Genomic DNA, 25,340 nt, shown 5'->3' on the forward strand with positions numbered 1-25,340 from the left:
GGGGCTTGTGCTCTCGGGCTAAAAACAGCAATGTAAACATTCCCACTCAGGTTGGACCCTGGGCTCCAGCCTCTGAGAGTCACCTGCTACACTGCTATTTTTAGCCCTATAGCATGAGCCTGAGTCAGTTAACCCCAGCTCTGAGACTTTTAGTTGTAAGTGTGTACACGTAATGCTCCCAGAAAAAAATATAAAATGTATATGGCTAGGAAAACCTTTTCTTGTGAATTGTTAAGCCAGTTTTATATTGTTTACGTTCACCATCACAATATATTTTTTCCCATTTCCTTTTTTATTTCTAAGTTTGTGGTGGTATTTGGAGATAGCCTGTATATCTTTATATTACAACAGAAAGTCAGGACTGTCTGTTAGTCTTGGGTTTTTTTGCATGTAAGCCTCTTAGGCAGACACTGTGCCTTCTCTTGTGTTTGTACAATGTTTATGGGAAATATCAGAAACAAATAGTTATATATTATCAGATGATTTGTATATCATGAAAGTGGACATACATTTTGTTGTTTTTAAAATTGATTAGAGGATAGAAATAAGTGTCTGAATTATATTTAAGCAGTTTCCCCAAATATAGTTCCCCCTCCTGCATTTACTTGTGTGCTTGTGCAGATCCTCTTTGATGGGATAGTGTCTGATCATGCAGAGTAACTGGCAGGATCAGGGCTAGAGAGAGAGAGAAAGAGGGCGAGTGATTCAACTTCATTTCATACTTGAACAGTAAATAGGTAAATGACTTCACCTCATTTCAGAAATATTTTGTTTGCTGTACTATAGTCAGTTGGAGTGACAAATATCTCCATACTTTATCTTAGTTTTAATAATAATAATAATAAATAAAAACACGCAGCATATGATTCAATGTAAAAAAGTATCATGTAATCCAAGTAATTAAATTTTCCTGTCCATTCATTTATCAGTTATGTTTACAACTAAAAAGTAAGTTTAAATTTTTCAAAATATATGCTTTGCATGCACTAAATCTAAGACTTATAAAAACATTATCAATATTTTCTAATTAGTATTGGTTCTTTTCCTTAAGCTGTTATAAGGATACTTAATGCACAGCCTAAAATTAGAGTTGACAATTGCAAATACAAACCAACCAACATAGTAATAAAATCAATACTTACATTTCCCTTGGGGCCACTATTTACTGTTTGCAGTGCCATTCCCTTAATGGAATGGCAGCTATGTTTGCAGAAACCTTGTAACTATCATTTTTATGTTTTAACTAAAAGCAGCTTTCCTGAAGTAGCATGATAAAAAAAATTCTTGAGTTACTATAAAAAAAATCCTGTAAACATTTTCTAGCTAATTTTAACACAGGCTACAAAGAAACATCTTTTTAGAATAAACACAACTGAATTTCCGCAGATGAAATATTTGTGTTTGTAATGTCAATACGTTCTTTCCAGTTTCATTATGACAGACATTTACCTTCATATTTAAACATCTTAGCAATAAACTTTTAGTTTCATCTGTTTATTTCAGATATTCTCTAATTACTTACGCTTATTTCATCCTGAAGATGAGGTCTGCAATGTACTATAAAGAAATCTTGCAGTTTATCTGATCTAGCAAACGAAAATCATAGATGAAACTATAATCTTCAAGATATGTCATCACAGCTCTTGTGCACATCTGATTCAAGTCTTTTGTCTTCTCCCATTGAAGTTTTTCCATTAATTTGATTAACAATGGGGATTTGACTTCAGATATAAATGGACACTGACTATCATTTCATTTTGTTTTGTTACAGAAAGTCTGATCTCTTGGACGTTGTTTTGTGTACACAGTGCACTGTGTAGTCACACAGTGTGTGTAATATCTACATAGTGATATCTGTCAGAAATGCAATATAAAGCTGTACTTGCACTGTAATTGCACAATATATTTCTGTATTTCATTATATCGAGTAGAACTTTTCTTTCAAAACATCCCATTGTAGTCAATAGAGTTTAGAGGCAGAAACCACTGTACATACATAAATGTTACTATACACACACCGTATGAATATTAGAGATAGTTGGAAATCAGAACATCCATCCTGTGGGAAATGATGACATTTTGTAGCTTTTCTTGTTCCAAATCAGGACAAAAAGATGATAAGTATTTTGTGGAATGGAAATTCTGAAATATTCATGGTAGGAAGCATCTTAATGACCTTATCAAAATACAATATTTTGATAATGTTGAAACAATTTATTTTGATAATGTTGAAATGTTATAAAACACAAAATATTAAATATAATAGACAAATACAAAGTAGTATATATAATAAGTTGCAGTTAAACATAAATGTAAAAAAAAAATCATTTCAATTTCAAATTGTTTCAGAACTTCTTCATTGATTTTCCTGGAATACATTTGGATTTTTACATAATAGCATTTTCTGATGAAACATTTTCCATCTAATTTTTTTCAACCAACTCAGATTAATATTATGATATGCACATTGGTGGAGGTGGTAGTGACACTTACAGGTACAGTAGATTTAATGCTTTGTCAGCTTTAATTATTTGCCACACTTTTATTATTTGGGTTGAAATCTCCATGCTTCTTTTCTGCCTCAGGTTGACTTTTTTTTGTTATTGAAAGTTTCAACCAAAAATGGTCCAGCCATTTCAAAAAACAAATGGGCGGAGGGGAGAGAGAATGGATAGTTTGGCAATGTTCAAAATGTTTTCCAACCATTTTTTTTAAAAAGTCTAGTGCTCAAGGCTTTGAAGGAGGAAATTGAAAATTGGCTTGAAGAGGATCCAGAAATAAGAGGGGTGCCTTTTGCTATGCACCTGATAATTCATCTAAATTTGGCTCAAATATAAGCCTCAGAAAATTGCATTTGCACATGCTCAGTAGAAGCTTGTTTAGAAGCTTGCTGTTGAAATCTCCATTGTATTTGCATTAAGCATGCTCCAGTCCTACATGTTCCAGAGCTCCTACTGTACTAAGCATGCTTCCTGGCTCCATTGACCTTTTAGATTAGAGGTAGGAAGGAGTACTGGGTTGGAAGCCATGAGTTTTAGTCTTAGCTCCATTGGTGACTGAGCTTAATAATTTTGTGCACTTTTTAGCCCTCAATGTTAAACAAGGCCTCATACCCCTACTTTAGGTGGAAGGCAAATGTAATTCACCTGCATTTTACAGATGTGGTAAATGAGAGATTGTGCAGGGTCACTTCTGGCAAAGCTGGGACCAGATGTTATGTGCCAGATTCTGTTCTGTGCCTCGCAGTATAAAAGATACAGCCTACAAAAGATAGGAAAGGTGGCTTTAAACTTCCTTTCGGCCTTACAGATGTTGGGCTGTTCTGGAATAATTTACAGCATCTTCCAAGGATACTCTAATTTATAGTAAGCTTACTAAACTACCTTGCATGTGCTTCTGCAATGTACAGAAAGACTCTGGATATTCTTCCTTTTGCCCTCAATATAGCACTTGATACATACAACAGTCCCACTATGCTTCCCTTTGGGAGAAATTCACCTAGGGCTGCTCTGACCTCTGTTGGCCTCTCTAGTCTACTCCAGTGGCATACAAGGGCCACAGTAGGGGTTAGAGTTTGATTTTGTGTTCTAATATGGTTGACTCTGTCACCCACTTAGTTACACTGCCTTTCTAAATAAATGTTTGTGTTTGTCTGTGCTTTCTGTAACTAATAGATCATGCTCCCCAAGAAACAGAACCCCAAAATCCTGATTGTCACCTTTGTACTCCAACTGACAATGTGTGTGTTGCATCCCACACCCGTGGCTGATCTACATAGAGGATAACAGCCTGCTATTGCTATGTTCATTTGTGGTTAAAATACTTGACTGAGTTCTAGGAGAGCTTCTTTCTATTCCTGGCTCTGCTATGGATTTTCTCTGGGATGTTGGGCAAGACTATTGAAATGTATATGCACAAGAGAGCAGATTTACAGTTGCACAGGCAACTGCATTTGGACATTTCCTTTCTTTTGCATGCCTGAATTTGCAATCTGTATCTTCTTTTTAACTTAGATATTTTATATACTGTACCACCTCTCCCATTCCACTCCCCAAATCCTGCAGATTTTACTTTTTTAAGATGGAGTGTAAATCAGCACCAACTTCCTGTTCATTTGTATGGGAGTTGGATCAAATCCATCATCAGAAAAACTGTCACTGACTTTTGAATTTGCCCCAGTATAATTTAAAACCACATAGTTTTATAATTAGTTTACAGAAATCAAATGACTGAGAGGCATCAACAATGTTTGTTTTCATTAGTATTTGGTCAAAGTAATTGTGTGAACAGATCCTAGTCACATTCAGGGAAACGTATTTTGAAACAGGATATTGAAAATAAAGTCCATAGGACAGCAAAAGTCACTTTCCCTGATGATGTCAGCATTTGTGTGCCGTGATAAAGCAGAGCTCTTTTCATGATAAAGATAAATTCATATCCAAATCTTTAATAACAAACAAAACTGTTGTTAGCTTTTCACATTGCAGTCAGAGAGCCTCTTTGTAACTTGTCTTGAAGACTTGATTGTTAGGAACGAAAGTTATGTTCTGTACAAAAATTAATCACTCAAGTTATTACATATGGTGTACTCTGTATTCCAGACTCAAGCTTTATACTGAAAGCTTTGAACAGTCCCTCCTGTACCTATGAAATGCTGTAATTGATACAGAATCATTGCTATACAGCAGCTGCAATAACAAGGTGCTGCTGCCTTTACTTTAATCTACCTTTCTTTCTGCCAGTTTATTATGTTTTGAATTTATTCTTTTGTAGATCTGTGTGCTATCTTTCTTATGGAAATTAATCTTTTTAGAAGATTTGTATTCTCATTTTCAAACACTAATACATTCATTCAAGTAGCCCATTATTCAGAACCAGCTGGCTTTTTATCTAGTGATATTTACTTCAAAAAGCCAAGTTAAATGGTATCATAGATTAATTCTCAGGGCACAAGAAAGCTTTTTTAGAGAAAAAGAGATTTGGTAATTACTAAGAATATCACAATAAAATCACAGGACATGTCAAAAATGCGTTATGTAATCTATCATTATAGGAAACTTCAAAAAAAGTTAATTCAGTGAATCAAATATGGTATGTGGGATCAGTATATGATTGTTTTCAGTCTAATACTGAATAATGATAAAGATGCTATGATTTTTAGTTATTTTTTTCTTCACAGTAAGCACCGAAACTTCAAAAAGGGCATTATCCACTACAATTTCTTACATAAATCAAACTTGAAATAAGACACATTTTACAATTCAATTTAAGATCCCACTGAGACAATAATGTTGCAAGCTGTGCATTTTGCAAAATAATATAGTAATGTCTAGTTTGCATTTTTGAAAAACCAAATTAATCACACTTTATTGAATATGTTGAAGCAAACCTAAAATTCATCTATTATTAAAAAAAACTAGTGCAACAAACACAAACTATATTTTATACATAAAGGACAAACTCATTTATTCATTAGGATAAAACACTTGGAGTTTGCATTTTGTAACTATGAAAGAAATTACATTTGCTATCTGTACTCCTTTTTTGAATTTTTAAAGCGTTCTGTTCAGAACAAGCTGCTTGAAAAATGTTCAAATACTTTAACATGGTGTCAGTCTTGAAGGCTGCCTGGGGAATCTGTGGAAATCAAGAGAGAACTGCATTTTTTAAACTTTGCACAATATAGTAGATTCAAGTAAATAATAAACCATTTACCAAATAAATCTTTTGTGAAAATTAGAAAATTTAGCCAATAGTAGATTAATTTAGGAATAATAAAATAGGACTAAGCAGTGGGTAAAAGGGTGCAACAGAACCCTTAGTGTGAAATCTTGGCCTCACTGAAGTCAATAGCAAGACTCCCATTAACTTCAGTGAAGTCAGGATTTCAACCTGAGAGTTTAAAAGAGATCAGTATTTTGAGAATGAATTGTGAATTCTGTAAGTGTGTTGTGACAATTGGGCCTACAGATTTACCCGAATTGTGAGCTCAACTGTAAAAAGTATCAGAGTAGCAGCCGTGTTAGTCTGTATCCGCAAAAAGAAGAACAGGAGTACTTGTGGCACCTTAGAGACTAACAAATTTATTAGAGCATAAGCTTTCGTGGACTACAGCCCACTTCTTCGGATGCATATAGAATGGAACATATATTGAGGAGATATATATACACACATACAGACAAGTTTCAGAGTAACAGCCGTGTTAGTCTGTATCCGCAAAAAGAAGAACAGGAGTACTTGTGGCACCTTAGAGACTAACAAATTTATTAGAGCATAAGCTTTAGTCCACGAAAGCTTATGCACACATACAGAGACCATAAACAGGTGGGAGTTGTCTTACCAACTCTGAGAGGCCAATTAATTAAGAGAAAAAAAACTTTTGAAGTGATAATCAAGCTAGCCCAGTACAGACAGTTAAGAAGTGTGAGAATACTTACAAGGGGAGATAGATTCAATGTTTGTAATGGCTCAGCCATTCCCAGTCCTTATTCAAACCGAAGTTGATTGTGTCTAGTTTGCATATCAATTCTAGCTCAGCAGTTTTGAAAACAGACTCCAACGAGAGACTTATGCTTATGCTCTAATAAATTTGTTAGTCTCTAAGGTGCCACAAGTACTCCTGTTCTTCTTTTTGTAAAAAGTATGTGAAAATTCATAAGATGTCACAATAACCTCTAATAACAAACGTTGATGGGAAAAGTTATTCCTTGACTTTAGCATATTCCTTGACTTTAGCAAAGCTTTTGATACGGTCTCCCACAGTATTCTTGCTGCCAAGTTAAAGAAGTATGGGCTGGATGAATGGACTGTAAGGTGGATAGAAAGCTGGCTAGATCGTCGGGCTCAACGGGTAGTGATCAATGGCTCCATGTCTAGTTGGCAGCCGGTTTCAAGCGGAGTGCCCCAAGGGTCGGTCCTGGGGCCGGTTTTGTTTAATATCTTTATTAATGATCTGGAGGATGGTGTGGACTGCACTCTCAGCAAGTTTGTAGATAACACTAAACTAGGAGGCGTGGTAGATACACTAGAGGGTAGGGATCGGATACAGAGGGACCTAGACAAATTAGAGGATTGTGCCGAAAAAAACCTGATGAGGTTCAACAAGGACAAGTGCAGAGTCCTGCACTTAGGACGGAAGAATCCCATGCACTGCTACAGACTAGGGACCGAATGGCTAGGTAGCAGTTCTGCAGAAAAGGACCTACGGGTCACAGTGGACGAGAAGCTGGATATGAGTCAACAGTGTGCTCTTGTTGCCAAGAAGGCTAACGGCATTTTGGGCTATATAAGTAGGGGCATTGCCAGCAGATCGAGGAACGTGATCGTTCCCCTTTATTCGACATTGGTGAGGCCTCATCTGGAATACTGTGTCCAGTTTGGGGCCCCACACTACAAGAAGGATGTGGAAAAATTGGAACGAGTCCAGTGGAGGGCAACAAAAATGATTAGGGGTCTGGAGCACATGACTTATGAGGAGAGGCTGAGGGAACTGGGATTGTTTAGTCTCCAGAAGAGAAGAATGAGGGGGGATTTGATAGCAGCCTGAAGGGGGGTTCCAAAGAGGATGGAGCTTGGCTGTTCTCAGTGGTGGCAGACGACAGAACAAGGAGCAATGGTCTCAAGTTGCAGTGGGGGAGGTCCAGGTTGGATATCAGGAAAAACTATTTCACTAGGAGGGTGGTGAAACACTGGAATGTGTTACCTAGGGAGGTGGTGGAGTCTCGTTCCTTGGAGGTTTTTAAGGCCCGGCTTGACAAAGCCCTGGCTGGGATGATTTAGCTGGGAATTGGTCCTGCTTTGAGCTGGGGGTTGGACTAGATGACCTCTTGAGGTCCCTTCCAACTCTGATATTCTATGATTCTATGAAAAGGTATGAAAAGGAAGCAGAATAACTGAGTTAGTCTAAAAAACAAAAAGGCAAGTTGATATGATTCAAAGACTGTGTTGAAACCCTACTTGTTAAAAACAGGAGATTTGGAGCCAAAAGTTAATGAGCCAAAATTGGTGAGTCGTATATTAGGCTTAATTGGTGAAAAAAAACATGAGGGGATGGGCAATTTCCTCCATCGCTCCCTTTTTTGGACCTTTAAAGAGATTTTGTGGGGAAAGTACAAAAGACCAAAAAAAAAAAAAAAAAAAAAAGAAGAGATGGAAAGAACAGCCAGGTTACTAGAGTGAGCTTCATCATAATGGCTGCCACCTCCACTGTTTCTGGGACCCGAGCCTTCATCATCCTGATCCTAGGTAGTGTCCTGACCAGAATGGGCCAGAGAGAAGGACCCAGATGATATTGCCACCCTTACCAGCTCTAGTTGGCTCCCAAACACCACTTGGGATGACAGTTACCCTGTTTCCCCGAAAATAAGACATCCTCCGAAAATAAGGCCTACTTACAGTTTTGCCTCTCGTTGTAATATAAGGCATCCCCCCGATAATAAGACCTCCCCGATAATAAGGCATCCACCGATAATAAGGCATTTTTCATTTCTGAAAAATAAGACATCCCCTGAAAATAAGACCTAGCGCATCTTTGGGAGCAAAAATTAATATAAAAGACTGTCTTATTTTCGGGGAAACAGGGTATTACCATCTTTGATACCACCTCAGAGACTGTCAAACAAGGGGGCTTTTCCTCCTGAGATCAGACTTTAACAACAATGACAACAACAGCAATGACATCTCCAGCCCATCTCAACTAACTTCTTCTCTTTTCCCCAGAAGGACAGTTATTACCATCTTTGATGCCATCTGAGAGATTGTCAAACAGCAGAGAGTTTTTCCTTCTAAAAACTGTCCATAGCTAAAGGGGAAAGAGAACAAAGGTTGTTGTTAATACGAAAGCCTTATTTAATAGTTACATTTAAATTGTTTAACTGATTTCCTTCTCTTCTGTATCTTTAATAAAAAGTTAAAAATTTTTTTACTGGTATGTTTGCCAGGGTTCTAAGCAGATTGAGGTCTCTATATAGCAAGTCCCAGACCTTGTTTACATTTGTTTAATGTTGGACAGTGATTGGGTTATGTTAATGCCTTTAGCCCATTTATTCCATCTAAATTCTGCAACAGGTATAGAATGCTGTCCATAGTCTAGGCCTTCCAGTGAATGATAAATTGAACACAACACAAAAATCTGTATTCCAAAAGTCAGTTAGTCACTATCTGCCAGTTATAATGTCACTTCCTGAAATAACTACAGGCTACTCCGACACCTAAAAGACTGAGAATGACTTGATTTTCCAGGGGTGGGGGTAGGGGGGAGGGTGTCCTGCTAATACAGGATCTGCATGTGTATGTATTATATGATTTAAAAGAGGGAAAATGAAACTTCCCTTAATTTATTGGAAATCGGTGTTCTCAGTCTCCCCCCCCCCAATAAAACTAGGATAAACTTGTGTGAGGTAGAAGGTTCTTCAGTCCATAACTAGGAAGTTCCTTTGGGAAAAAGCAAGAGATCCCTTTTGAATAGGTACAAGTAAATAATTCAGAATTGCAAAACTATTCCAAAACTATCTGGAAAAGTCAGGCATACTAGCTATATTTCATTTTTCTGCAGCAATACAGAAAAAACATAGCAGTTTACAAATATTGTAGTTCAAGGTCCATGCCTTGAGGAACATACAATCTAAAATTAACACTGCTTCTGTTCTTGCTTAAATGGCATGTATTATAAAATTTCACTGACCTTGGCAGCATTACAGTCATATTTTATTTTATATAGAAATGAACAATTGTTAGCAAATTTGCCAACATATTAGTCATAAACAGGCTTTCCCGTAATATTGTACATGCACACCTATGTCTGCCTTTATTTTCCTCTCTGAATGTGTTTATTAATTGTGATTGGTACAAAAAAATTATCTGTTTTCCACACAAGGTCTCGGGACAATCATAGTTCCTTGCCCCAGAGGAGACTAGGGTCTGCTTCCTCTGTATATCCTGTAGAGGGCAGTGAGGAAGTGGACCCATGGTGGTTAAGGCATGGTGAGAGAATCAGGCTGCACCATCCCTAGGAAATGCCTAGTAGGGATTGTTACTTCTGCACTGCCCCTGATGTGGCTAAATGCCTAAACCTAAATGCCTAGCTGTCACAACTTTAGCAATTCCTTTTGCAAGTTTGAAAAGAATCTTTTTTATCATATTTAAAATAGAGACTGAAGTGCAAAGCAGACCAGTCCATGGTTCTGCAGTCAGCACTGGGCATGCAGTCAGACTGATTTGTCCTGTGATCCTACTAGATTTCATAAGCAAAGCTAGGTTGATATTTATATGGCAGACCTATGTGCTGAGAGAAGTGGTGTTGGTTAGCGTTAGGTTATTTAGTGTCCATTTCTTGATGAGTAACTACTAAACTAATGCAAAAAATGTGATCTATTGGGTCAGAAGAAGCTAGAGCACCAAGTTCCTGACCTTGGAAGATAGGATAAGAGAGTTTGTCCGAAGCTATGGAGAAGGAAGAAGCCAGTGTAGGAGCTGGTCTGGGCAGGAGAGGCTAGAGCACCATGTTCCAGACCAGTGGATTAGGAGACTTCTTAACCTCCATCATCAGCTGCCTTGAAGCCTCTGTGGGATTCATCTGATTAGATTTTGTTTTTCTTCAAGTATGTTATAGGTGACACCTGGTAGTATGGAGGGGAGTGATGAGTCCAATGGGGTCAGGCTCCTTCCAAAATAAAAAACTAGGAGATGTTGGGGGTGGGGGGGGCAACCTTACTCAGAATTAAAAAAAAAAAAGTCCAAGGAATTGACAGAATGTGAGACAAAGTTAATTGCTAAATCACTTTACCGTTATGTTACATTTCAACCCCCCTCATTCCTACATGCACTTGGCTGCCTTTGGGGCAGGGATTTCATTTGTATCTGTAAAGCACAAAACTAAATAACTAATAGTATCTTAGTATGGAATCAGGAGGTGCCATTTTTCAGAAGAGAGTTGAAACAAAGGTCCCGTGCCAATCACTTACACTCATTAAAGGACTGACCCATTGCCCACTGATGTCAATGACAAGATTGGTTGATTTTGATGAATTAGGGATCAGGCTGTAAAAGTTTCATAGCACTTTTTATAAGAATAGTAGCATTAATCCCATTCCACCAGAATTCTAATACAGATCGTTATAGTTTTCCTGAGCTACATTGCCATGCATTTTAAATTCAACATAGTATTCAGTTCAGTTCAATTCAATACTTTCTTTCTTGACATGACAAACAAAGTGTTTCCAAGGTGTAAAAAGGAGACAGGGAGGCTCTAAGCAATTGTGAAATACTCCAGTGCACTGTTACAAAGCTGTCATGCACACCCCTTCACTCCATTCCAGTGGTGTGTGAAGCGATCCTTATATCCCTTACCTAACTCAAAGGCATCAGTGTTTATCAAGTGCTTTGAGACCCTTGGATGAAAAGTGCTACATATTTACAAAAATGTTGGTATTACATATTACTAATGTTTCAGAAGTGGATTTTGGGCTGAAAAGATTAAATGGAAACAGTAATAAGAAGTACACGCACGTAATTGGGAAAATGCCTGTGATGAACCACAGTCTGAAAGTGGTGATGTTCATATTTACAGAAGCACTAAATGTGAAAAGCATGATCTCATACACATGCCTGTATATATCACCAAGTTACATTGCTCAGTGTATATGGAATAAACTGATATTAGTGAGAGAGGCTAAAGTTTTTGTGTCACTGAAATATGAAATATCAATTGAGAAAACAGAAGCCTACATATGAGCATAATAATACTAATTGCAGCAGTCCAAAAGCAATAACCGGGGACTCAAGAACCTTACTTAGGGTTTCCTTTTCTCCTTCATATAATGGAATACCAATCATATTTTTGGGGAGGTGTTGTGAAGAAAGAGACTTAAGGCAAAAGGAAGCCAACAGAAACACATTGTGGACACATGACAATGAGCTCTAATGTTTTCATCCTCTAACACTTTTAGCTTTGTAAGTGTCTTTAATATTCACGACCTAAATTTTATATACCTGAATTTCAGGTATATAAACGGTCAGGCACTGTTACTGAGTCAATGTAGTTACAACTTAGCTATAGTATTACTACTATTGTAAATGTTAATGGTATGGTTTAGAAAAAGCAAAGGGATTCTTGAGATATGATTCCATTTAATGACTGAAGGTCCAGGATTTGAGAGCTGAGTGTTACAGGTATATACTGAATAAGTGAAAAAAAATCTTATTAGTAAACCAGTAGGTGGCAGTTTGTTATATGAATATTACATACAAATAGAATCTATGTTAAAATAATGTTAAGGTTGCAAAGTCAAGCATCCAAACTTTAGAAAATGGCAGAATTGTTTGCCCATACAATCTTAATTTACACCCCTTGTGCACATATGCATCATGGCACAGTTTTTAATTACAGCATCCAATACCATTTTTTTCCTCAAGACTTCTGCCTCATTGAGTTCACAGGATGGGTGTTGCCCACTGCTGGGTAGTTATTCAATACTTCTTTTTATCCTCATCATTCAGTATGTAGCTCTTATTTACTGAGCACTATTTAAACACTGTACTGAACAGAGGCATTAATTTTCCTGATGGGCTTTTCTATAATACTCAGATAATATGGTTCTGAGTGCTTTACATATATTAATATATTTATCTGCATAATACCCATGTGAGGTAATATGATATTATTATATTCCCATTTTACAAATGGGAAACTGAGGAAAAAATAATGTGTGATCATTTAATTAAAAGACTGTATAATAATAGATATGCACAAGGGGGTTGAATTAAGGTTGCACAGGCAGCTTTGGCCTAGGAAGTCCACTTTTACAGGTGTAAGTTGCTTAGCCACATGCCAGTGGATATAGGAGTTCTGCACAGTATTAAAATTTGTAGGTTTTCTTTTTGTTTAGGTTTAGTGATCCTTGTTCCATAGTCTATATTGGCTTCTAGGACTAGGTAGTGGTTTAGTAGTCACAAAAATCTCTAAAGCAAAGATTATGGAAGGGAAAAGGTCTGTGAAATATGTCAGTCAACAGAGAAGTAGTCTGGCTATGCTGGAAGAAGGACAGGAGACATTGGATATGGGTTAATTAGGCCGAAACTTTATTTTTAATTGTCTGGGAGTACCCAGCAGACAAAAGTGTTCAGAGCAGGTAATTCCATAATCATTTCAGTAGCTATCTGGGTGGCTTCCATCAGCGCTCCCCCCATATGTGCCAACTCTGTGGGTGCTCCAGGGCTGCAGCATCCACAGGAAAGAAATGGCAGCCCCCCTACCAGAACTTCCCTCTCCCCCCAGCACCTCCTGCCTGCTGGTGGACCCCACCGATTAGCACCTTCCCCTTCCTTTCAGCGCCTACCGCCTGCTGCGGATCAGCTGTTTCGTGGCGTCAGGAGGTATTGGAGGGTTGGGAGAGGAGCAAGGGTGCAGCATGCTCAAGGAAGAGGGCGGAACTGGGTGGGGAGGAGGCGGAGCGGGGCAGGAAGAAGCAGGGTGGGGACGGGGTTGGGAAGAAGCAGGACTGGGTGGGGCCTTGGGGAAAGGAGAGGAGTGGGGGTGGGGTCTGGGCAGAGCTGGTGGGCCCCCCCTGGCAGATTAGAAATTCGGAGCCTATGCTTCCCCTACCTATTCTGGTTCCCACCCAACCAGCTGTTGGGACCTCACCATCCTTCCCTTAAATCCTTTACCAATATATTTTATGTGATCACTGTATCTCTTCCCTGCAGAGTACCTACCCTGGACATCCACCCTACGTTTACATAATTAGTTTTGACATTATAGCCTAAGTCCCGTTTCATGTTCTCCCCAAATAAGCCCCCCAAACCCACTGTGGGGAAGGTGAAAAAAACCCACTTTGCCTAGGCCAATCTGACAGTGAGGGAAAACTTCCTTCCTAGCCCCCCAAAGAAAGAAGCAATTAGGGCAATGCCCTCAGTGACTCCTGACAAACGCCAGTATTTCACCACTTCCATACTAAGAGGGTGGATGCTATTCCATCTGGTCTAGGTAAAAAAGGGCTTTTCCTGAACCGGCTCTCTCTTCCGGTCACCTGGATGGGATGGATCAGTGTCCCCACACTGACCTGATATGCAGCTGCAGCAGAAAGTCACTCCCTCAGCTCTCTGGCCCTTAAAGGGGCACACATTTTTTCCAACAAGCCAGACAACGGCCTGCGCTGCTTAGTGTGCGGTGAGGTCATTCTCTTGCTTTTTGTTTCCATAGTGTATCATTTCAGCTCTGATATGAGTAGATTTGTGTAAAGCAAGAAAAGTCTAGTTGCTGATCAAATTTGCTTTAAAATCTTAGCCTGATTTAGAAAAAGCCCGACAAGATCTGGAATGATCTAATTATTATAGTCTTTCATACTAGGCACTTGTGATTTTTAAGGATGTGCTAGATACAGCTGATCTTTTCATTTAACTGCAATACACTACAAGAATAGAGAGCAAGTGGTGTGAAAGATTAGTAGTAGTGAAACTGTCAATGGAGAAATTAAAAGTAGCAAAATATGGGCAATAAAATGAGAAAAATAGAAAGATTTTTTTATTGTGTTGTCTGTGTGATCAGAAGTGAAATTTAATAACATCACATTGTTAGAAAAGCCACCAACATGCACTCCGTTCAACTGATGCACACCTATATCCTAATTTGTCTTGTAAGTAGGGATGTGCATGCTTAACCATATTAGGGTCTTTGATTCTGGCAAACATTAGGTGCTTATGCAGACTTCCTGAGTCTTATTAGATTTTAAGATCAAACCAACTCAAAACTACACTCTGCAGAGTTAATGACAGAAGATAGAGGGCTAGCATAGGATCTGTAGCCAAAAAAATAGACAGGATAAGAGGTCGGTTAAGTAAAAATGTCCACATTTTCAATTTTCAGTCTTGCAGTCTTGTTTTTTTCACTCATCTTGTCCTTTGGAGAAATAACATGTCTTTCAGGACAGACACTGGAAGGTAGATGTCTATGATATTGTTCTGAAGCAGAAACTGTTCAATAGATTCTTTTCTTTAAAATTAGTATGGCAAAGGACTGTCCAACTGATTTCATTTTCTGCCAAGAAAGTGTTCACTGTTGTAGTTGGAAGTATGACAGTCCACACATTACTCTTTTGATATTTCATTTTCAAGTTAATTTACCCCAGAATCATCTGAAGAGTCACTTTTATATAAACAATATATTCCGGAGTTGCTCTGCCTGGTCTGTGGTGGTTGGCAGCGCTGAAGAAGATGTAATACAGTGAATGCTATTTCTATTCTGGCTTTGACAGTCCTTTGAAAGCTCCTTATCCTCCATAATAGCAATTAATAGTGGCTGCATGTCGAGAGAGCACATTTGGCTACCTGAGGAAGAATATCATAGTTCAATATGCTCCACAGGAATCTTGGGAAACATTTTTCCCCATCCCATAGTATTTGCTTCCTTGAAAATATTGCACATTTATATAGTGTCAGTAGTGACAGTAATTACGCTACTGTTTTTCAATTCCAATGACATGGGACAAAAGAGATGCTATTGAAGTCTGATGATCTCTGTACAAGTATTTCATTATACTTTAGTTTATATAGCACCTTTATCTAAAATCTCAGCATGCCTTACAGACATGCAGTCTCATAAAACTCCTGAGTGGTGGATAAGTATTATAGCCAACTTCAGCAGGTTAAACGAAATCACACAGAGGTGAAGTGGCATGCATACAATGAGTCAGAGTCTAAAGAAGGAGAACCAAGTATTTAATTTGGATGATAAGATTCCCAACTTTTAGCATATGGATTATGAGCAGTTTCCAGTGAACATATAGCATGGCAGGAATCAAGCCTCAGATAAATGACCCAATGTAGCTGTTAGAAAATGCCTCATTTGGTGATTGCTTGTTGATGAGAAATAGCCTGTATCAGGGAACATGGAAGATAACTGTGGTCTTGTTTTGGGGATTAGTGGAACTAAAAAAGGATCAGCAGGGTTGTGAGTTCCATCCTTGAGGGGGCCATTTAGAGGTTAGGGATTGGTTCTGCTTTGAGCAGGGGGTTGGACTAGATGACCTCCTGAGGTCCCTCCCAACCCTGATATTCTATGATAACAAATAGCTCCATATTTTTTGCTCTACCAGTCAAATGGAAAATGTTCTGGGAACACGAAACATGCTGAACCCAGTTTTTAAATGTGGTCATCTACTTTAGGAACTCAAATTCCACATTCTGAGTGCGTATGATGACACTTGGGCACATAAAATATATAGGCTACCAAAGAGCCTATATCAGTGTCCATGTATGGGACTTGTTCAGCATCCACATTTCTGCACTGGATCCTCTGTGAAGAAAAGCTTTGAAAATACTACTCTGTGGTCACTTTAGTGCTGCATCAATTGAAATGCAGCTCAAAATGCAATGTGGAGCTACCAGTTGTCATTTCACAAAGTGTTATGCTGAATCTGGAAATTTGCATAATTTAATTAATTATGCCACTAAAAACTGATTTTCTCTCAATTTAAAGCAAACAGCTTTTATGAGGGTGAACTACAGCACCCAGGGATATCAGGTGTCCAAGCTCTTAATCCTATTACCAAGAGTTGACAACCACTGATGGAAACTGGAAAACATAAGCCTCCAGCAGGGCAACAAGTAAGGAGGAAAAAGGCAACAGATTTTTTAAAGCTTTTTGAAACCACTGTATGGTTTATAAAATCAATTTTTTTAAAAACAACTGAATTGGCAGCTTGCACTTTGTTGTTCAGAGGGTGAGTACTGTCTGAGGGCTAACATTTATTTTACTTAGACATAAATGAAAATAACTATCTCCTCTAGCAGGAAAGCTGTTGAACTTAACTACCATAACAAAAATGCAGTAAATGGCCAGTGTTTGCTATTTGTATCTATGCCTGTCCACTTACAGATGTTTAAGAGTGCAAGATGCTGTACCTTGTAAGTGGTTTCTAATGTTATGGGTTGGAGACTGGCTATGAGTCATTTTGATTGTAAACTAATCTTGGTAGACGATGTCAGATTCCAAGTATCAAAGTATCAGTCACTGGCTAAGCACTACCTTTAATATCAGTGCCTCCTTTATTTCATTACAATATCGGTTTTGAGGAAACTGAAAACAATGGGTACAGGTTTTGCTGAGGTTCTCATCTTTGACTACATATGAAATGCCATAACCAGAAATCCTATGACTGACCTTGCTAAATTCTGGGCAAGTCAGGAAAGAATATAACAGTTGTAGTAACTTACTTATGACTCCACCCTTAGAGCCCTGTGTGGATACAAAATTTGTATCTGCATCCGATCCATGATCTACAAACATGGTCCGCGGATATCCGCAGATATAAAGCGGATATCCACAGATCTGCAGGTCTCTATCCATCCTCACCTCAAACCCCAGAGCTAGACAGGGCCTGACATGAAATTGACCCTATCATGAGTGATATGTTTATGAAATATTGAAACCTTCCAACCACTTGTAGAATGAAAACCTTAACATGTTTGCCTCAATTTGTTTCTACTTTCCTACAACAAAGGTTACATTTTGGCAAAAAGAAATTGCATTTTTTCTTAACAAATCTGTCTTTTTTTTTTTAACCTGAACTAACAGTTGGTTTTGGTGGGGAAGTGGAAAAAAAAATCAGTAGAAAGGATTTATTAAAAAGTGAACTTGTTGGTAATATGAGAACTTTACATAAAATTGGAGTAATTTGATTCAGGTTTCAATTAAGTTTTACAAAAATCTGTATTGTCTTCTTTTCTTCTTGTATTTCTTTTTCTATGGAACCTTATTTGGGACTTAGGAAGATCAAAGACAAATCAAATCTTGAGTTCCAACAAGCTGTTACAGTGGGTGTAGACAGGTAGAGAATTGAGACATTAGGGGTCTGAATCTATTCTTATCGGTTAGGTTCTTCACTAAATGAACATGCAGGATGGTAGTGTATTTGTTATTACTGCAATAAGCAGATAATATGGGAAATAAACTAGGGAAAACAAAGGTAGAATAAGCAAGCTATTTTTCCAAATAATGACTGAAAACTCAGTCTCACCCGTTGTCTTCCTATTGTGCAGAGATATTTGACTTTCCAAAATGCATGGTGATATGCCCACCTATGAGAGATGAAGCTCAAGTCCTAAGAATCTGTCTTGTGTTAGCCAGCTCAGTCTTAAACTAACTATAAACATTTCATAAAGTTTGTCAGAATTTCTTGTAAAATGATAAAGAGGATAAAGACAATAAAGATATCTGGTTTAATTGATTCTTTTCATTGTTTAATAAAATCGCTCTGTTTGACTGCTGGAGAATTTGGACTGAATTTTCATTACCTACTCCTGAACAATTTACACTGGGATATAGACAGTATTGAGCTAATGAGTTAGAATTTATATTGAACCTTAACTGTCTTCATGAAGTAGCAGGGGAAGGAAAATCATGGCCATAATTGAGTATTTTTTCATTATAACTATGTTCTATAGCTTTTACAATCAGGTTTTTAATAAATCTAAAGAAATTAAATTGGAATTTGACCAACTTTTGTGCTTTTGTTATCTCATGTAAAAGTATTTTTTAAAATGGTAGGGCTAATGGGCTAATGAAACTCCTATGAAAGTCAATGGAAATTAGAGGGTCCCTACTGTTGATCAGATAATTGTGAAAAGTACTATGAAAAGTTGCACAAAATACATGTTAATATAATCTTTAAAGGTTCAAGATTGGGGAACATATGAAATGAGTGTATGAATACATTTAATATGCTGCCCAATCTGGAACTTCATATATATAGTCCCACTGAAGTCATTGGAGCTTTCTGATTAAGAAGTTCAAGATTGGGCAGCATATTATATGTATTCTCAGTGACATATAGATTTTTAAAGACCTATTCAGTTTAGAGGTCACTTAAAGTACACTTCCATAATGTAGAAATCAATAACTTTTTCATATAAATGAAATACTGATACCATTCTTTAACTGTGTTATTCTGTTTTACTGTGTTATATTGAAAAGTGCTGATGTTCACTGTAGTGAAAAATCTGTTTTCTCAGATACATAAAATAATTTTATAGTCAGTATATATTGTTCCAAATCATTTCTTGCTCCAAGTGGGGTTCCACAAGAAGAGGACTTGCAGGATTGGACTCATAATTTCATATATTGAATGGAATGAAATATAAATTAACTATTTAATACTACAATATGTTATCCATACACAAGAGTGCATGTTGGTTGATGCCATCAGTGAGTAAAAATTTTAATTACTGTCTAATTTTATTTTAATACCAAAATTTAAGAACAAATATGAACATAATTAATATAGCCATAGTCAGACAATGAAAACATTACAAGCGAACACCCTCTACCACATATAAAACAATTGTTATATTTCTCTCCAATTCTACTTACTAAGAATTACAGAAATGTAAGTAAAACTGTTAATATAACAAATATTTACAATTCATTAAAATACATTGTTGATTTCTCACTGGAACTGTACTGTTTAAACTATTCTTCTAGCCCAGGATTAAGAATTCAAAGTATATATACCTCTCAAGTGAACTAGTACAATCCTAACACCCATAAATTCATGTTTCTAACTATAAACGCCAAATGTTATCCTTACCTATCTATAAAGGTGGCTTTTCTTTCTATTGACTGAAAACAAAACCTCCACCTTGCCCAACCCATACATTACAAACACTAATTTGTCAACCACAAAATGGGTTAAATTGGTGGCCTTGCTTGTAAATTCAGACATTGCAAATTTGAAATCTTCCTGCATCCAAATAATTTATATTCATTCCCCACAGGCATCAGTGATGGTTCTTGGGATAAAGAAAAACTTCAGTCTCCCCCTACCCAAGGATCACAGGCCTCTTTTAACCATCCCAGCTTGCCTGGACAGCATAACCTTCCAGTTAGCCATCCTCTCAACCCTCTTCAACAGAGCCACCTTCTGCCAAATGGTACGGGTTGACATCTTTCAACACTAATATCAGTAGTTTTCAAACTCCTGTCTTTCTATTGTGTTTAGTTAAATAGGCTATGCAAAATAAAAAATGTGGTGAATACTGTAATACTTTAATTAAAGTATTCAGCAGTGGACGTAGGAGTCATAAAAAAATAAAAACATACACAATAAACCTAACACTTAAATAATTATTAACCTGTGCATCAGTGGCATAATTATTGCTAAGACACCTTGCCGCAAGTATTAAAATGGACAATATAACAAACAACAATTGCTTAGCAATGATATGCTACAACATTACACTGATCTGAACAAACTAAGAGGTCTGTTAGCCTCTCCCTGTGCGTATAAGACCTCCATGGATATTAGAGGGAATTACACACGTACAAAAAGTGAACAGATTCATGTTAACTGCTCTATACTGAAATGTTGGAAGAGTTCATTTTTTAACACATTTGGTGCCAAGCATTTCAACATATTTTGCTCATAAGAAAATATATTCCTAATAGTCAATATTTAAAAAAAACATTATAAACCAATATTTCCTGCCTTTTGGTTTTTTTTTCTTAGGCCTGGAACTTCCTTTTATGATGATGCCCCACCCATTAATTCCTGTCAGCCTACCTCCAGCATCTGTCACAATGGCCATGAGTCAGATGAACCACCTCAGTACCATTGCAAATATGGCAGCAGCAGCACAAGTACAGAGTCCCCCATCCAGAGTCGAGACATCTGTTATTAAGGTAAACATCTAGAAAAATATCTGTGATACTAAATTAATTTCTTCACAGCATGGTACGTTATTAATGTAAGGCTGTTCTCATCAGATGTCATAAGGTAAGCAGTCATAAAGGCAAGGCTTGGTCAGTGTTTGGAAGGGAGGGCTCCAAAAAAAACCCAGTTACTGTAGGAATTGATTTTGGGACTGAATATTATGTTGGTAACTGAAAATTCTGAATACTGAGTACTGAATCAGTGTTCCAGTTCTACAGTTGAAGTTGCCATTTGTCAGATGAGATATAGATACTAATTACCCATGGCCAAAAATGATCTCCTGCCACTTTCCCAGGAAACTGGAGGTGAAATCCTGACCCTATTGAAGTCAGTGAGAATTTTGTCATTGACTACAGTGGGCCCAAGATGACACCAATCCTGTTGTTTATATCAGATATTCCCAGCGGGAGGTCTGAGTGCCAGAACTAGAGTGACTAAATAAATTAATTGAAGAACATCTTGAGGTGCTCCCTCACCGTGTGCTGACCATGGTGTCTTTGTGGAACTCTCACCACTGCCTTATTCAGCATTAGAACACGAGTCTAGTAGGTGAATACTGACCTGACAAGCACCAGGCCAGTACTGTAGCACTGTACAGAAGTCTGAACACTAATAACTTCCGTCCATCATAGGGATTAGTATAGCAACTAGCAACAAAGCATCTGGGTATTTCCCGCTTAAATTAGGCCCGCATCTCAAGGTCTCCAGTGGATTTCCTGGAGTCTTCTGCCTTCATTGGTGGAGGATGCTTTACTTGTATTGTACATGTATTCTATCCCTTAATATTCAAACTATACAGTTTGATTCACCTAATATTTCCTTAGATATCTCCATTTTATCTGCTGTTCTTCCCTGATTCTAATAAATTAGATACAAAGAGTATCTTCTTGTTTGGTTAAAGAGAAAATGAGCTGATCAGAATATATGAGAAATAATGAATGTGTGCTTAGACCAGTGCTGGGCAACCTTTGGCCCATGGGCCACACACAGCTCATCAGTGTAATCCACTGACGGGCCACCAGACAGTTTGTTTACATTTGCATAGCCACCCGCAGCATCCAGTGGCTGCAGTTTGCTGTTTCTGGCCAATAGGAACTGCAGGTAGCCATGCAAATGTAAACAAACTGTCTGGTGGCCCGCCAGTGGATTACACTGATGGGCAGTGTGTGGCCCCTGGGCCACAGGTTGCCCACCACTGGCTTAGAAAGCTTCTCCTCCAATTTAGTGGGTTTCTTATTTTACAGGTTAAAGTGGTCCATTCAAATTTGGCATACCTCAAATTTACAACCCTACCTCTTGACTAAACTTTGGAGCCAGATTGTCAGCGGTTCCTAAAAAAATGCCTGTGCAAGTTTTGCAGGCACATCATTGTGTATACAGAAAACAGATTTGCATGCATAATTTTATATTGCATTTTAGGGATCCACTGAAGATCTGCCCCTTAACGCAATCCCCATAATACAGAAAAAAATTATCAAACCCAAAACAAGGGCCCTAACAGTTTTATCATTCTGGGTGGTTTAGTGACCTATAGGAACCTGAGTTTGTGGAGATATTTGATATAAGCATGCTGTTCTTGTACTTCCTCATTTTCTCGTTTGCTATGCGATGAGAAGCTTGGAATCATACTGAACCATACAATTGCAAATGCCTCTGAAGAGAAAAATAAAATGTATTTTAAACTCCTTTAAAAACCACCAAATCTGTATTACTGTGTGGATAGAAAGGTAAGGCATTCCAGTGACCCAGGACCATTAATGACAATGTAACTTGTATCATTCATGCAAACATTTGGGATCAAATGCAGCAACCTCAGAAAGTGAGAGAGTAAATAGGGTGTCAGAAACTAAGGCTGTGTCTATACCACACTGCAATGCAGACTATGGGGGTATGAATTGCAGAGTGCACCAAAGTGTTGTGCACTAACTGCCCTGTGTTGATGCTGCTGGCACAAACTAAAAGGAATGTAGTTCACAATAACATAACCCTGTCTGAAGGAGGATTACATTAACACAAACTAGATACCTTTTAGTTCATGCCAGCAATGTCCACACAGGGCAGTTAGTGCACAACACTTTGGTGCACTCTGCAATTCATACCCCCATAGTCTGCACTGTGATGCAGTGTGGACAAACCCTTACTATGGCAATTAGGACTAGGCCTATATATGGCTTTAAAAGTTAGGCTGCATCTTTTGTCTTGGTAGGCATGACGACAGCAGAAATCAGCATTGGAACCATGGTGCATGCAAATACATCTGAGACAACAGCCATAGAGTGGTGGTGACTATTTTGAATCTACCCTGTCATCTCACTCATGCTGCTAACTGTCACTGCCTAGTAGCATGGTGATTTCTGCCCTTCTGTATGTTTTATTTTTCACTAGAGTGGCAATTAGCAAAAGGTACATGATACCAGAGCTGTTCCTTGGGACATATTAGGTGTATATTTCATCCTAGATTTATTTTCTAAATTTCCATAGTGATCACTGCTTATTACATAGATATATGCTAATGAATATAAAGATATCGAGAAGATGATTAAGCACACACTAGCTGACACAGCATTTTGTTTGCTCATGTGGGAGTCTTGAAATATGATGTCCAATGTTCTTAGTTTTTTTGCATCCTTAACATGTCCAAGTGTCTTCCTTATTTTTTATTATCAGAAGTACAATATCACAGTTTATATACAGCAATGGGAAATTTGATCTCAATCTGTTTTTGACATTCAAAAAGAAAATGTTCTATTTTTTAAGCTTGAACAAGTTGTAATAAAGTAGTTAGTAAACTCTGTAAAGCTGGGTTGCTGAGTTACCATGAGTGTAACTCTATGGGGCTTAGATGGAGAGTAAAACTATAACTAATAAATTTAAAACCTCTACACCCCCCAAAATCTCTTTATATAGTTCTGTGTCATCATGAATTCCATAGCTAGCAACTATACTTTGTAGCATCAAGGGGATCCAAATAAATGAGGCCAGGCTATCTTGTCTTTAAAACCAACAAGTTTTTTAATCCAGCCGGACTCTTCACACATTGATGTCTGTCTCCCTGACAGCTAAATACAAACACTTCCACCCCAAGAACACTTTCTCATTCTCTTTCCAATCCCCGAGCCTATTTTCAATTGCACCCCAGCTATTTGGGGAGAGAAACACATTACAAACGAAGGCAAAGATTTTTCAGATGGGATCTAATTTTCAGTGCCCCAATTTTTGGGTGCCTAACTTGAGACTTCTGAAAGACAAATAGTTTTCCACTTGTCACTTGAAAATTATTAGTAAATTTTAAAAAATCTTGACCTTTTTATGTGTGTGTGTGGGGGGGGTGACCTGCATAACTCATTCCAGAGGAAATCAGTCATCCTATATTCATGCTATTAAAACCTTCATCATAACTGTCAAATTTTGTGCAGCTCCATGTGACATTTTATGCAGATTATTTAATGAGACAATTTGCATAGTTATATCTAATTTGCATATTGTTCTTTATGCCATCTTTAAAAAAACATGTGGATTTGTTATTTTTAAAAGCACCTAAGTGACTTATGGCTGAATTTCCATGTTCAAAAAGGTCTTGAGTCACTTAGGTGCTTTTGAAAATGTTGCTCTTATGGCTTGTGCAGCTCTGGTTACTGAAGTCATTGGTTTATCTACAGGGCAGCAGGGCAACCTTCCCCACACATCACCATGTCAACATGCCTCAATCCTGATTTGGGGGACCTTCCCATGCAAGTCACAGAAACAGCTCAGTCTCCATGGCCTGTAAAGTTCTTGGCCTCTGCTGAATCTGCCAATTTATGCAAAGTGTGGTGCTGAGTTTGTGATGTGGGAGCTGTGACTCATCTCATACAAGGAGCACCAAATGTTCATTAGATAGGTGCAGTTTTTAATCCCTGCTGAGGTGAGCTGGATTTATGCTGGTAACCTACAGGAAAAAGGTTCTAAGGGTCACTAGCAATGTCCTGAGGCTTCCAGTTCCCTAATGCGTGTTAATGTTACACCCTCAAAAGTGAAGCTTGTTTTCTGTAAAGTTTATCATATCAAATTCTGACCTCTTAGGAATCTGCACAGTCAGGGTACTGTCTTCAGTCATTGTCAGACAAACCCAGTGATTTGTGGCCCACCCTATTCTTAAAGCGACATCTCCCATTAACCAAAATACAGACACTAAAAATACAGTAATAAAACAAATATTAACAGAACATCTACATTCATAGTTCAATATAATAGCTTGCTTTATAAAAAATTGTCAACAGGAGTGTGAGTAGCCTAGATACATTTGCATATATTCCCTCTTCCCCCAGTTGGTCATCAGGCAAGTTTGAGCCCACAAGAAAGAAAAGAGAACAAACCAGATGTGACACATTACTCATCACTCTTAATGCACTACTGGAAGGTGCTTAGATATTGTGGTGATGGGAGCAGTAGAAGAACCTACATGGAATAGACTAGAGCTTTCAGATCCCCTGCACAGCATTCTACCGTTTCATCTATAGCAGTCCTGGTAATGTAGATGTGCTATCCTCCTTTATGAGGAGCAGCCCATAGAGGGAAACACAACACACACTTTGTCACTGGGTCACACAATTATTTCTGAACGAGCACTAGATGCATCAGATGCTCAGCAATTTAGGA

The 25,340-nt window shown here is 37.9% G+C and overlaps 1 protein-coding gene across 7 annotated transcripts in view; it reads left to right on the top strand.

Annotated features, from left to right (window-relative positions):
- DACH1 (dachshund family transcription factor 1) overlaps positions 1–25,340 on the top strand; it is a 475,022-nt gene that overhangs the window by 303,274 nt on the left and 146,408 nt on the right. For 4 of the 7 annotated variants that reach the window (XM_054013430.1, XM_054013459.1, XM_054013449.1 and 1 more), the window contains exons 4-5: positions 19,768–19,923; positions 20,499–20,671. In XM_054013430.1, coding sequence (XP_053869405.1) covers positions 19,768–19,923; positions 20,499–20,671 — 329 coding nt within the window. The remainder of the gene's footprint in view (positions 1–19,767; positions 19,924–20,498; positions 20,672–25,340) is intronic. The other 3 variants (XM_054013467.1, XM_054013477.1, XM_054013485.1) reach the window with 1 other exon arrangement.

The sequence above is a fragment of the Malaclemys terrapin genome, chromosome 1, assembly GCF_027887155.1.
Source record: "Malaclemys terrapin pileata isolate rMalTer1 chromosome 1, rMalTer1.hap1, whole genome shotgun sequence".
Taxonomy (NCBI): domain Eukaryota; kingdom Metazoa; phylum Chordata; order Testudines; family Emydidae; genus Malaclemys; species Malaclemys terrapin.